We start from the raw sequence: 14,912 nt of genomic DNA, 5'->3' as shown, positions 1-14,912 counted from the left end.
CATGCCTTTTGTTACCTTCAGATTTGACAAATTCCAAGATTTCCTGGCTGGTCATCCATTCTCAGCCCTTCATATAATTCAGCTCATCCAAAAACTCTGCTGCCCGTGTCTAAACTCAGACAGATCCCATTTCCCCTATCACCCCCTGTCCTACACTGGCTCCCAGTCAATCAACACATCCTTCAAAATTCTCATCCTTGTTTTCAAATCCCGCCATGGCCTTTCCTCTCCCTATCTCTCTCTAATCTGCTGCAGCTCTATGACCCTCTGAAATCTCTGCACTCCTCCAATTTTGGCCTCTTGAGCATCCCCGATTTTAATCCCTCCACCATTGGCGGCTGTCTCTTCAATTGCCTGGGCATGAAGCTCTGGAACTCTTTTCTCCCCACCCCCCCGCTCCCCCAAGCCTCTCCATCTCTAACTCTCTCTCCTTAAAACATAGCTGTTTACCAAGCTTTTGGTTCACTAGCCTAATATCCTCTGTGAATTGGTGTGGAATTTTGTCTTATTGCTGAGAAGAAAGCAGGCATGCTGTCAAAGCTTTTTTGTCTTGCACTGATTGGTTGGCAAGTAGAGGTGTTGCCATGGGGAATGCACCAGGGAACAATTAACTTCCAAGCTTTTCTTAAATTCAAACCAGGCAGGTCGACTCTGGTCAAGAGTCTACTTGCCAACCAATAAGCACTCTCCACATGCTGTATAAATTGTTGTTCCCCTGTAAAATTGGCATTCCTGTGAAATGTCCTGACGAGTGCAAGATGAGAAACTTTGACAGAATGTCCCATTCTTTCAGAACGACTCAAGTTCTGTACTACCAGACTACTATGCTGTTTTATAATGCTCTGGTGAAGCACCTTGGGACATTTAGAATATTAAAGGTGCTATATTAATGCAGATTTTTGTTAGCTGGTATAATTACTTTGGGTGACACTGGTTGCCAGTGCACAGTGTCCGATTGGAATCGATGATAATGATGCTCTGACCACCACGGGAAACGTTCCCTGAGTCATTCGCTTGGCAGCTGAGACACCCACTGCCCGTGTGTACCCGGTCTGTCAGCACAAGCCCCACGCGGACTGAGACCTCAGCACTGGTTAACCTGAGGAATGGGTAACAAAAAAGAGAATCTTTGACTAAGAAAGACCAGGACTGAGGGAGCCAGTTACCAGTGGCTGACAGGAACACCCAAGTTCCCCACAGTAGACACTGAACCAGAGAGGCCTGGCTTGAGTTCCGTCAGCATCCAGATCTCAGCATGGGCAGCAGCAAGGATCCTGAATCGTCCGAGATGGCCGATGTGCCTCGGTTTAATGTCATATTTAAAAAATATACGTCAGAGTGTGGCACTCCCTCAGTGCTGACCCTCGGACAGGGTGGCATTCCTCAGTGCTGACCCTCGGACAGAGTGGCACTCCCTCAGCGCTGACCCTCGGACAGGGTGGCACTCCCTCAGCGCTGACCCTCGGACAGGGTGGCACTCCCTCAGCGCTGACCCTTGGACAGCATGGCACTCCCTCGACGCTGACCCTCGGACAGGGTGGCACTCCCTCGGCGCTGACCCTCGGACAGGGTGGCACTCCCTCAGCGCTGACCCTCGGACAGGGTGGCACTCCCTCAGCGCTGACCCTTGGACAGCGTGGCACTCCCTCAACGCTGACCCTCGGACAGGGTGGCACTCCCTCGGCGCTGACCCTCGGACAGGGTGGCACTCCCTCGGCGCTGACCCTCGGACAGGGTGGCACTCCCTCGGCGCTGACCCTCGGACAGGGTGGCACTCCCTCGGCGCTGATCCTCGGACAGGGTGGCACTCCCTCGGCGCTGACCCTCGGACAGTGCGGCACTCCCTCGGCGCTGACCCTCGGACAGGGCGACACTCCCTCGGCGCTGACCCTCGGACAGGGCGACACTCCTTCGGCGCTGACCCTTGGACAGGGTGGCACTCCCTCAGCGCTGACCCTCAGACAGGGTGGCATTCCCTCAGCGCTGACCCTCGGACAATGCGGCACTCCCTCGGCGCTGCCTTGCATCTGGAGGCCTGAATTATGTGCTTATTTCTGACCTGTGGTTTGAATCCACAACCTCAGGGACCATTGTAAATGGGTGATTAAATAGCAGCCTTGCCAGCAACACCCTCATCCTGTTTTATACGTTCACTCAGTCAGCAAGGTAATGAAAATTTCAGCATGGAATCAGCTGCTGGCTTAGTGTCAGTACCTGGGATTGTGCACTAATCTGGGACTTGTTCCGTCCTGTCTTTCAGGTTCCTCGGTCCACGGGCCGTCAAACACGGAAACCGTCGGCGTTAAACTCCGGGAGCTGAGGCTCTGCAGCAGCCGACTCAACAAGTATGACAAGGAGACCCTGCTGAACCGCCGGCAGGAGGAGGCAGGGTGTGAGCTCCACACTGTGTCCTCTCTCCGCAAGTGTCTGATCAGAGCAGTGCCCAGCAGCCACTGATAGAACGGTGTGATCCTTTCGCACCTGTGTCTGTGTTTATATGTAACTAGTATGTATTTTTAATTGTGCATTTTGTATTTGATTGTATATTATGTATTAAACCAGAGATATCCACGAGTGGTTCTTTTGCCATATTTTATTACTGGCGTTGCAGACATCGTGAAATAACGATCCTTTCGCCCTCTGTTAAACTGATTCCCTTCGACACTCTGCAGCCTGTACTTTAATAGCCAATATGCTAACCATTCTGGTTATGTTACGAGACTAATGCTCCAGAGACATGATTCAAACCCCACCACGCCAGCTGGTGGGATTTAAACTCAATTAATAAATCTGCAATGGAAAGCTAGCCTCAGTAATGGTGACCATGAAACTATCATCGATTGTTGTAAAAACACATCTGGTTCTCTCATGCCCTTCAGGAAAGGAAATCTGCCGTCCTTATTCAGCCGGGCCTATAATTGACTCCAGACCCACAGCAATGTGGATGACTTCGAGCAAGTCATTCAGTTGCATCCAAACTGCAAAGAAACAACTTCTAATACAAAAGGGATGGACCACCCGACATCGACCTAGTTTTGAATGGCATTCCACTCTCTGATTACTAGCAAGGTAGCGATGAGGAAAGTGTACTAATTAAGGTTTGGTAGATATCGTCTGATAATCGTGAGTTAAGGCACCAGTCGAAAAAAAAAAAAGCACATTCTGCTCACTCAGTGTCCAGTCCACCTAACTAACATCTGGGAACTAAAATTGGGAGAGCTATCACACAGACTAGTCAAGCAACAGCCTGACATAGTCATCCTCACAGAATCATACCTTACAGATAATGTCCCAGACACCACCATCAACATTCCTGTGTCAGGACAGGATTTACCATAGGAGGTAGCAGCACAGATTATACAGATAGAAAGTCCACAACATCGACTCCACACCCCATGAACTCTCATGATCAGTCAATGCCCCTCCATGTTGAACACCAATGGAAGAAGCACTGAGGGTGGCAAGGGCACAAAATCCCCCTCTGGGTGGGGGACTTCAATGTCTATCAGCAAGAATAGCTCAACAGCACCAATACTGGCCAAGCCCTTGGAGAGATGAAGTCTTGTCTTCACCCTGAGGACCCAGTCTTTTGTGTTGTGTTGCACAACACCATGCTAAATGGGATAGATTTCAAGCAGATAGAGCAGCTCAAAACTGGGCATCCATGAGGTGCTGTGGGCCATCAGCAGCAGAATTATACTCAACCACATGACCTCATGGCCCGGTATATCCCCCATTCTACCATGACCATCAAGCCTGGGGATCAACCCTGGTTCAATGAAGAGTGCAGGAGGCATGCCAGGAGCAGCACCAGGCATAGATAAAAATGAGGTGTCAACCTGGTGAAGCTATAACGCAGGACTACTTGCGTGCCAAACAGCATAAGCAGCAAGTGATAGAGCTAAGTGATCCCACAACCAACGGATCAGATCTAAGCTCTGCAGTCCTGCCACATCCAGTCGTGAATGGTGGTGGACAATTAACCAACTCACTGGAGGAGAAGGCTCCACAAATATCCCCATCCTCAATGATGGGGGAGCCCAGCACATCAGTGCAAAAGGTAAGGCTGAAGCCAGAGTGCCAAATGGATGATCCATCTCAGCCTCCTCTGGAGGTTCCCAGCATCACAGATGCCAGTCTTCAGCCAATTCAATTCACTCCACATGAAATCAAGAAATGGCTGAAGTCACTGGATACTGCAAAGGCTATGGGCCCTGACAATATTCAAGCAATAATATTGAAGACTTGTGCTCCAGAACTAATCGTACCCCTGACCAAGCTGTTCCAGCACAGCTGCAACACTGGCTTCGACCTGACAATGTAGAAAATTGCCTGGATATATCCTGTTCACAAAAGTAGAACAAATCCAACCCAGCCAATTACCACCCCTTCAGTCTACTTTTGGTTATCAATAGCAATGTTGCAACACCTCAAATTACTTCGCCATCAAGCGGCACTTCCATTCAGCAATAAACTGCTCACCAATCTCAGTTTGGGTTCTGCCAGAGCCACTCGGTTCCTGACCCCATTATAGCCTTGAACTGAACTGCAGAGACAAGGTCAGAGTGACTGCCCTTGATATCACGACAGTATTTGCTGCAGTGTGTGGGAGCTGGTGGACATCTGAGAGATCCAGGGCGAACCACGTCTGCAGCTCGAGGGACTTCAGCCCTCAGTCATCGAGCTGGAGACTGAACTTCGGACACTGCGATGCATCAGGGAGGTGGAAACTTACCTGGATGCTGTTCCAGGAGCATTCAGACACCTTAGGATAGGGTCTTCTGACTTGGTCCACGTTCAGGGACGGGGTTAGGGGGGGCGGGTGTGACAGAGTGAGGCAGGTGTTGGCATCAAGAAGGCCCTGGAGGAGCCTCAGCCCTTGCAATTGTTTAACAGGAACGAGGTTCTTGCAGCCTGTGTGAACGAGACAAGGGAGCACAGGGAGGATGAGCAAACTGATGATGGCACTGTGGTGTAGGGAGTCACTCTGTGGCAGGAGTGAAGAGGAATGTAGTGGTAATAGGGGACAGTGTAGTCAGGGGGATTGACATGGTTCTGTGCAGCTGAGAGTGGGAGTCCAGAAGGCTGTGTTGCCTGCCTGGTGCCTGATTTTAAGAACGTCTCCTGAAGGCTGTAGAGGAAGTTGAATTGGGAGGGGGAAGGTACAGTTGTTGTTTGCTCCGGTTTCCTCCCACCCTCCAGAGATGTGGTTAGATGGATTGGCTACGGTAAATTGTCCCCTTGTGTGTGTGCGTGCGTGCGCGTGCGCGCGAGTGCGTGCGTGTGCGTGTGCCCTGTAATGGACTAGCATCCCACCCTGTACCATACCTGGTGCCCATTGTCTGTCAGGAAAAGCTCCGACTCCCCAGGACTCTGCACTGAATGAAACGGTTCTGGAAATGTGAGTGGGCGAGGGTACGGTTGTTATGGTCCATGTGTGGGTACCAACGAAAACACAGGAAGAACCAAAAAGGAGGTTCTGCTGAGAGAGTATGAGCAGCTGGGGCCCGAATTAAAAAGCAGAACCTCAAAGGTAATAATCTCCGGTTTACTACCTGAGCCATAAATGAATGGGTGTAGGGTAAATAAGATGAGAGCTGAATGTGTGGCTCAAAGATTGGTGTGGGAGAAATGGGTTTCAATTCATGGGGCCAGTACTGGCACCAGTATTGGGGAAAGAGGGAGCTGCACCCTTGGGACGAGCTGGGTGGCAATGTGGGTAATGATAACCAGATTGCAACAGGAAGGGGCAGAGCATACAAACCTAAGAGTGCACCAGCAAATAAGGTCAGATTAGGGGAAATGGTACAGAAGAACTAAAGACTCTTTATATGAATGCACGTAGCATTTGTACCAAGATGGATGAATTCATAGCACAAATAGAATTAAATGAGTGTGGTATCCATTACAGAGATGTGGTTACAAGGTGACCAAGACTGAGACCTGAATATTCATGGGTATTTGACAGTTCAGAGGGACAGCAAGAAAGGAAAATAATGAGGTCAGTAATAAGAAATGATCTTGGTTCAGAAGATCAAGATGTAGAATTAGTTTGGGTGGAGATAAGAAATAGCGAAGGAAATGAGTCACCAATGGGAGTAGCTTAGAGGCCCCCTAACAACAGGGGACACAGTAGGACAGAGTATATATCAAAAAATAATAGGCTTGTAAGAAAGGTACTGCAATAATTGTGAGTGATGGTAAAGATAACCTGGAGAATGAGTTTGTAGAGTGTATATGGGATGGCTCCTGAGAACAAATATGTTCTGGAACCAACCAGGGAACAAGCTATTCTAGACCTGGTAATGTGTAATGAGACAGGATTAATGTTATGACTTCATAGTAAGGATCCTCTAGGCAAGAGTGATCACAACATTCAGTCTGAGGGTGAGAAATGTTGGTCTAAAACTAAAGTTCTTAAACTTAGATAAAGGCAATTACAGAGGTATGAAGACAGAGTTGGCTGAAGTGGACTGGGAAAATAGGTTAAAAGTTAAAATGGTAGCAAAACATTTATGGAGATATTTCTTAACTCTCAACAAAGATATATTCCATTGAGAAGGAAAGACTCGAAGAAGGATGCACCATCTGTGGCTAACTAAGGAAGTTAAGGTTGGTGTCATATTGAAAGAAAAGGTTACAATGACAGTAAGAGGCACGTGATCAGTGAGCGGAGACTTCAGCCTGAGTGAGAGAGAGACCGAGTGAGTATATTTGGGAATTTGGTTCAAGTGGGAATTCAGTACATTGGGGGAAAGAGGTGCTGCAGGTAAGGTTTACTGCAAAATCTGAGACTTAGCTTAGAGTGCTAGGAGTTGGGTAGTTAAGGGAGTGAGGGAAGGAAGGGAAAGAGGTGATCTTTTACTTTCTGCTTTCTAACTTTCTCAGTCTTCAGGAAGTAGCTGTGCTCTGCTACAGGACAAGAAGCTAGTGAGTACCTGGTAAGTGACTAAGATTTATCCCAATTCCTAAGGAAGTGCAAAATATTTTAGTTGACGGGCAATATGATCGACGCAGGCTTGGAGGGCCAAAGGGCCTGTCCCTGTGCTGTACTTTTCTTTGTTCTTTGGTTCAAAATAGTCTAGCAACTGGTGGTAAGGTTAATGAAATATTTTTTTTAAAGTAAAAATAATTGAATAAAATAATTATAGTTAATTGGAACGCATTAAGGATGTCAGGACAGGCGATGTGTTACAGCTGCAGCATGTGGGACTTCCTGGATGTCAGTTTGACCCAGGGCAAACACATCTGCAGTAAACGTTTGAACTTTGAGCAGCTTTGGTTCAGAGTTTATGAGCTGGAGGTTAAACTACAGATACTGCGACGCATGAGGGAGGGGGAAAGTTACCTGGATTCTTTGTACCAGGAGGCAGTCACAGCTCTTAGAACGGGGTCTTCTGATTTGGTCAGTGGTCAGGGACAGGAGAGCGTGACTGCAAATGAGGCAGGTTATGGGGACTCGGAGGACAGGAGTGCACAAGTGTGAGCCCTACAACAGGTTTGAGGTTTTTTTCAGCTTGTTCGGGCGAGAGTGGGGGCTGTAGGATGGATGAGCTAACACCATGACACCATGGTACAGGAAGCCATTCAAGTGGGGGGGGGGAGCAAAAAGGATGGTAGAAGAGGACAGTATAGTCAGAGGGATTGACACCGTTCTTTGCAGCAGAGAGCATGAGTCCAGACGGCTGTGTTACCTGCCCGGTGCCAGGTTTCGGGACATATACTCGGTGCTGGACAGTGGGAGTGGGGAGGACGTAGTCATCATGGTTAATGGGACACTGGAACCAATACTGGGGAAAGTGGGATCTGCACTGTTGGGATGGTCTACACCTAAACCGTGCTGGAACCGGTGTTCTTGCAAGCCGCATAACTAGGGAAGTAGAGAGGGTTTTAAATAAAATAATGGGGGGAGGGGATCAAATTTGGGAAGATGTGGTAAACCAGAGAGTAGAGACAAGGCAAGAGAGAAAGGCATTATTACAGGAAATGATAAACAGACTGTGACAGGAAGGGATAGAGAGACAAATCTAACAGTAAATTAACAGATGAGACTAGAGGTTATAAAAAGAATAAAAGGATAAAAGTAAACGCTCTGAATCTGAATGCACGAAGCATTATTCACACGTTCTAGGCCTGGACTTTGAGACTGTGGCTTACGTTCGATCTCTCCAAACAGATATGAGAGTTCGTCATGAGTTCACTGCATCTACATTCAGCTCTGTTTGGAAGCGACTGTGCTGTGTGTGTGTGTGAGTGAGTGCTTCTGTTGTTGCGATAGGTGTCTTTGCTGATGAAGATCTGCAGTGATGCCTTTCCTCACTGATTGTACCATCCCACTCCAGCTTCCCATTCCATAGTTTAATCCTTGCTTTTCATTGTGACTTATAAAAGCTGTTTGAGGTTTTCACTAAGTTTATTGTAACGGGGGAGCTTTAATGGTTGGACCTATTGTTCAGATAGAACAGAAGATTCTCAGGCTCAGAGAGGTGTGGCACAGGTGGAGGCCATTCAGCCCATCGTACTGTGACATTCCCTTTGAAAATTATTATTGGATTTGCTTCCACTGCCCTTTCAGACAGCGCGTTCCAGGTCTCAACAACTCGCTTCCCATCTTGTCGATTATGAAAGCCGGGACGTTGTGCTGAACCTTTATAAATCTCTGGCTCCGACACAGCTAGAGTATTGCATCCAGTTCTGGTTACCCGCTTTATGAAGGTCCTTGACAGGATGCTCCACCATTCAATGGCTGATCTGGTTCCGTCTCAACTCCACTTTCCTGTCTGACTCCCATAACCCTTGACTCCTTTGTCTATCAAAAATCAGTCTAAGTCAGCCTCCACTGCTCTCTGGGGAAGAGAATTCCACAGGCTAACAACCCTTTGAGAGAAAAAAGTTCTGCTCATCTCCATCTTAAACAGTAGACCTCTTATTGTTAAACCCTGTCCCCTCGTTCTAGTCTCTCCCACAAGTGGAAACATCCACTCCGCACCCACCCTGTCAAGTCCCTTCAGGATCTTATATGCCATAAGACAACCTCAAGACAACCCCTTCATCCCAGGAATCAGCCAAGTAAACTTTCTCTGAACTGCTTCTAATGTAATTATATCCTTATTTGGAGATCAAAACTATACACAATATTCCAGATGTGGTCTCTCCAAGGCCGTGTACAGCTGCAGTAAACATCCCGACTTTTATATTCGATTCCCCTTGCAATAAATAACACCATTCCATTTGCTGTAGTTGCATCCAATGCTTGAAAATCTTTGTACTCTGATTACTGATTGCTGTGCACTGGAAACAGATCCTTTTTATTTACTCGATGGACACCGATCCTGATTTTGAACACCTTCGTTAAATCTCCCCCTAACTTTCTCTGCTGTAAGGGTATCAATCCCAGCTTCTCCGATGTCTCTTACCATTCCAGTAAATCTCCTCTCCACCACTCTCTCTCTCTCTCTCTCTCTCAGAACTTAACACCTTTCCTAAAGTATGGCACCTAGAAATGGACCACAATTCTCTGTCTGGGGCTTAACCAGGGTTTTGTAAATGTTTAATATGATTTCCATGTTTTTGTTCTCTAGCCTCTGTTAAGGATCAAGCCAAGGATCTGGATGTATCTTTTAACAGCTTTGACAACTTGGTCTTGACACCTTTACTGATTGGTGTACACACCCTGATGGTCCCTCTGCACCCCCTTTCAAATGGTTCCATTGAGTTTATCTCCTCATTCTTGCTGCTCTGTGAATAAGCAGTTAGGGTTGTCACTCAGTATTGCACCGTTCTATATCTCCATCAGTCTATCTGTTACACCCTATCTCGCTTCATAGTATCTCTGTTACTTTATTAATTTGTGTATTACTTTTTCCATCTCTTGCTGTGTCTGTTTACATTTGTATCTCCATTTCTCACTTTCTGTCTCCACCTCTTTTGTTCATCTCTGTCTCTCTCCCCCCACCCCCACATATGTATTTAGCAACACTATCCTTCCCACCACGCGTGTGTTTAGCACTGCTATCCCACTCCTGCGTGTGTATTTAGCACCACTGTCCTGTCTGTCTCACTCTATCTCTCCCTCTTTTTTTAAACTCGCTCATGGGACATGGACATTGCTGGCTAGGCCAGTATTTATTGCCCATCCCTAATTCCACCATCAGCCCTGGCAGGATTCGAACCCAGGTCCCCAGAGCATTACCCTGGGTCCCTGGATTACTAGTCCAGTGACAATACCACTGTGCCACTGCCTCCCCTCTATCCCTATCTGTCCCCCTCTATCTCTATCCTTCTCTCGCTCTGTCTCCCTCTATCTCTCTCCTCTCTCTCTATCCCTGTCTGTCTCCTTCTATCTCTATCCTTCTCTCGCTCTCTGTCTCCCTCTATCTCTCTCCTCTCTCTCTATCCCTGTCTGTCTCCTTCTATCTCTCCTCTCTCTCTATCCTGGTATTTCTCTTTCGATTTCTCCTGTCTCTCCATCTCGGTATTTCTCCTTCGATCTCTCCTTTCTCTATCCCCGTCTCTCTCTCTCTCTATCCCTGAGTCTCTCTCTCTCTATCCCTGAATCTCTCTCTCTCTCAATCCCTGTCTCTCTCTCTCTCCCTTTCTCTCTTTCCCTTTCTCTCTCTCTCCCTCCCTGTCTCTCTCTCTCTCTCTCTCTGTCTTTCCCTCTCTCTCTCTATCCCGGTCTCTCTCTATCCCGTCTCTCTCTAGCCCGGTCTCTCTCTCTCTGTCTATCCATGTCTCTCTCTATCCCCCTCTCTCTCTGTCTATCTCCGTCTCTCTCTAACACTTCTCTCTCTCTCTCTCCCTTTCTCTCTCTCTCTTTCTCTCTCTCTCCCTCCTTGTCTCTCTCTCTCTGTCTTTCCCTCTCTCTCTCTCTCTATCCCGGTCTCTTTCTAGCCCCGTCTCTCTCTAGCCCCGTCTCTCTCTAGCCCCGTCTCTCTCTAGCCCTGTCTCTCTCTAGCCCTGTCTCTCTCTCTGTCTATCCATGTCTTTCTCTATCCCTCTCTCTCTCTATGTCTATCCCCGTCTCTCTCTAACCCTTCTCTCTCTCTATCCCTCTCCCTTTCTCTCTCTCTCTATCCCTGTCTCTCTCTCTCCCTGTGTGTCTCTCTCTCTATCCCTCCCTCTCTCTATCCCTCTCTCTCTCTATCCCTCTCCTTTTCTCTCTCTCTCTCTATCCCTCTGTCTCTCCGTCTATCCCCGTCTCTCTCTAACCCTTCTCTCTCTATCTATCCCTGTCTCTCTCTCTATCCATGTCTCTCTCTCTCTATCCCTGTCTCTCTCTATCCCCCTCCCTGTCACTCTCTCTATCCCTCTCCCTGTCTCTCTCTCTATCCCTCTCCCACTCTCTATCCCTCTCTCTCTATCTCTCTCGGTCTATCCCTGTCTCTCTCTATCCCTCTCTCTGTCCCCCCCTCTCTCTCTATCCCCCCTCTCTCTCTATCCTTCTCTCTCTCTATCCTTCTCTCTCTCTATCCCTCTCTCTCTCTATCCCTTTCTCTCTCTCTATCCCTCTCTTTCTCTATATCCCTCTCTTTCTCTCTCTATCCCTCTCTCTCTCTCTCTATCCCTCTCTCTCTCTCTCTATCCCTCTCCCTTTCTCTCTCTCTCTCTCTATCCCTGTCTCTCTCCATCCCTCTCTCTATCCCTCTTTCTCTCTCTATCCCACTCTCTCTCTATCCCACTCTCTCTCTATCCCTCTCTCTCTATTCCTGTCTCTCTCTCTCTCTGTCTATCCCTGTCTCTCTCTATCCCTCTCTCTGTCCCCTCCTCTCTCTCTATCCCCCCCCTCATTCTATCCCTCTCTCTCTCTATCCCTCTCTCTCTATCCCTCTCTCTCTCTATCCCTGTCTCTCCCTCTCCCTGTGTCTCTTTCTCTCTATCCCTCCCTCTCTCTTTATCCCTCCCTCTCTCTCCATCCCTCCCTCTCTCTCTATCGCTCTCTCTCTATCCCTCTCCCTTTCTCTCTCTATCCCTCCCCCTCTCTCTATCCCTCCCTCTCTCTCTATCCCTCTTTCCCTCTCTCTCTCCCTTTCTCTCTCTCTCTCTATCCCTCTCTCTCTGGCTAACCCCGTCTCTCTCTAATCCTTCTCTCTCTATCCCTGTCTCTCTCTATTCCTGTCTCTGTCTATCCCGCCCTCTGTCTCTGTCTATCCCTGTCTCTGTCTATCCCTGTCTCTGTCTATCCCTGTCTCTGTCTATCCCTGTCTCTCTCTATCGCTCTCTCTCTCTATCCCTCTCTCTCTCTCTATCCCTCTCTCTCTCTATCCCTTTGTCTCTCTCTCTCTCTCTCTCTCTCTCTATCCGTCTCTCTCCATCCCTCTCTCTATCCCTCTCTCTCTCTATCCCTCTCTCTCTATCCCTGTCTCTCCCTCTTTGTCTATCCCTGTCTCTCTCTATCCCCCTCTCTCTCTCTATCCCTCTCTCTCTCTATCCCTCTCTCTCTCTATCCCTCTCTCTCGCTATCCCTGTCTCTCTCTATCCCCCTCTCTCTCTCTATCCCCCTCTCTCTCTCTATCCCTCTCTCTCTCTATCCCTCCCTCTCTCTCTATCCCTCTCTCTCTCTATCCCTGAGTCTCTCTCTCTCTATCCCTGAATCTCTCTCTCTCTCAATCCCTGTCTCTCTCTCTCTCCCTTTCTCTCTTTCCCTTTCTCTCTCTCTCCCTCCCTGTCTCTCTCTCTCTCTCTCTGTCTTTCCCTCTCTCTCTCTATCCCGGTCTCTCTCTATCCCGTCTCTCTCTAGCCCGGTCTCTCTCTCTCTGTCTATCCATGTCTCTCTCTATCCCCCTCTCTCTCTCTCTCTGTCTATCTCCGTCTCTCTCTAACACTTCTCTCTCTCTCTCTCCCTTTCTCTCTCTCTCTTTCTCTCTCTCTCCCTCCTTGTCTCTCTCTCTCTGTCTTTCCCTCTCTCTCTCTCTCTATCCCGGTCTCTTTCTAGCCCCGTCTCTCTCTAGCCCCGTCTCTCTCTAGCCCTGTCTCTCTCTAGCCCTGTCTCTCTCTAGCCCTGTCTCTCTCTCTGTCTATCCATGTCTTTCTCTATCCCTCTCTCTCTCTATGTCTATCCCCGTCTCTCTCTAACCCTTCTCTCTCTCTATCCCTCTCCCTTTCTCTCTCTCTCTATCCCTGTCTCTCTCTCTCCCTGTGTCTCTCTCTCTCTATCCCTCCCTCTCTCTATCCCTCTCTCTCTCTATCCCTCTCCTTTTCTCTCTCTCTCTCTATCCCTCTGTCTCTCCATCTATCCCCGTCTCTCTCTAACCCTTCTCTCTCTATCTATCCCTGTCTCTCTCTCTATCCATGTCTCTCTCTCTCTATCCATGTCTCTCTCTCTCTATCCCTGTCTCTCTCTATCCCCCTCCCTGTCACTCTCTCTATCCCTCTCCCTGTCTCTCTCTCTATCCCTCTCTCTCTCTATATCCCTCTCTCTCTCTCTCTCTCTATCCCGCTCTCTCTCTCTATCCCTCCCCCTTTCTCTCTCTCTCTATCCCTGTCTCTCTCCATTCCTCTCTCTATCCCTCTTTCTCTCTCTATCCCACTTTCTCTCTCTATCCCACTTTCTCTCTCTATCCCTCTCTCTCTATCCCTGTCTCTCTTTCTCTGTCTATCCCTGTCTCTCTCTATCCCTCTCTCTGTCCCCCCTCTCTCTCTATCCCCCCCTCTCTCTCTATCCCTCTCTCTCTATCCCTCTCTCTCTCTATCCCTGTCTCTCCCTCTCCCTGTGTCTCTCTCTCTATCCCTCCCTCTCTCTCTATCGCTCTCTCTATCCCTCTCCCTTTCTCTCTCTCTCCCTCTATCCCTGTCTCTCTCTGTCTATCCCCGTCTCTCTCTAATCCTTCTCTCTCTAAACCTGTCTCTCTCTATACATGTCTCTCTCTCTCTCTATCCCTGTCTCTCTCTATCCCTCTCTCTGTCTCTGTCTATCCCTGTCTCTGTCTATCCCTGTCTCTGTCTATCGCTCTCTCTCTCTCTCTCTCTCTATCCCTGTCTCTCTCTCTCTATCCCTCTCTCTCTCTCTATCCCTTTCCCTTTCTCTCTCTATCCCTCTCTCTCCATCCCTCTCTCTATCCCTCTCTCTCTCTATCCCTGTCTCTCCCTCTTTGTCTATCCCTCTCTCTCTATCCCCCTCTCTCTCTCTATCCCCCTCTCTCTCTATCCCTCTGTCTCTGTCTATCCCCGTCTCTCTCTAGCCCTTCTCTCTCTCTCTATCTCTGTCTCTCTATCCATGTCTCTCTCTCTCTATCCATGTCTCTCTCTATCCCTCTCCCTGTCTCTCTCTCTATCCCTCTCCCACTCTCTATCCCTCTCTCTCTATCTCTCTCGGTCTATCCCTGTCTCTCTCTATCCCTCTCTCTGACCCCCCTCTCTCTCTATCCCCCCTCTCTCTCTATCCCTCTCTCTCTCTATCCCTTTCTCTCTCTCTATCCCTCTCTTTCTCTATATCCCTCTCTTTCTCTCTCTATCCCTCTCTCTCTCTCTCTATCCCTCTCCCTTTCTCTCTCTCTCTCTCTATCCCTGTCTCTCTCCATCCCTCTCTCTATCCCTCTTTCTCTCTCAATCCCACTCTCTCTCTATCCCACTCTCTCTATCCCACTCTCTCTCTATCCCTCTCTCTCTATTCCTGTCTCTCTCTCTCTCTGTCTATCCCTGTCTCTCTCTATCCCTCTCTCTGTCCCCTCCTCTCTCTCTATCCCCCCCCTCATTCTATCCCTCTCTCTCTCTATCCCTCTCTCTCTATCCCTCTCTCTCTCTATCCCTGTCTCTCCCTCTCCCTGTGTCTCTTTCTCTCTATCCCTCCCTCTCTCTTTATCCCTCCCTCTCTCTCCATCCCTCCCTCTCTCTCTATTGCTCTCTCTCTATCCCTCTCCCTTTCTCTCTCTATCCCTCCTCCTCTCTCTATCCCTCCCTCTCTCTCTATCCCT

At 48.6% G+C, this 14,912-nt stretch overlaps 2 protein-coding genes across 4 annotated transcripts in view; both read left to right on the top strand.

Annotated features, from left to right (window-relative positions):
- Window positions 1-2,532, top strand: part of tonsl (tonsoku-like, DNA repair protein) — a 109,333-nt gene extending 106,801 nt beyond the window's left edge. For 2 of the 3 annotated variants that reach the window (XM_041184553.1, XM_041184555.1), the window contains exon 26: window positions 2,261-2,532. In XM_041184553.1, coding sequence (XP_041040487.1) covers window positions 2,261-2,457 — 197 coding nt within the window. In that variant the 3' untranslated portion in view covers window positions 2,458-2,532. The remainder of the gene's footprint in view (window positions 1-2,260) is intronic. The other variant, XM_041184554.1, reaches the window with a different exon arrangement.
- Window positions 2,533-7,613: 5,081 nt separating this feature from the next.
- Window positions 7,614-14,912, top strand: part of LOC121275769 (flap endonuclease 1-like) — an 86,848-nt gene continuing 79,549 nt past the window's right edge. Inside the window, exons 1-2 of the mRNA XM_041183376.1 lie at window positions 7,614-7,737; window positions 9,582-9,664. Of these exons, the coding sequence (XP_041039310.1) occupies window positions 7,614-7,737; window positions 9,582-9,664 (207 nt within the window). The remainder of the gene's footprint in view (window positions 7,738-9,581; window positions 9,665-14,912) is intronic.

Source organism: Carcharodon carcharias, chromosome 3 (genome assembly GCF_017639515.1).
Source record: "Carcharodon carcharias isolate sCarCar2 chromosome 3, sCarCar2.pri, whole genome shotgun sequence".
Classification (NCBI taxonomy): domain Eukaryota; kingdom Metazoa; phylum Chordata; class Chondrichthyes; order Lamniformes; family Lamnidae; genus Carcharodon; species Carcharodon carcharias.
Note: the sequence above shows the minus strand (reverse complement) of the source record. Positions and strands in the feature narration are given on the sequence as shown.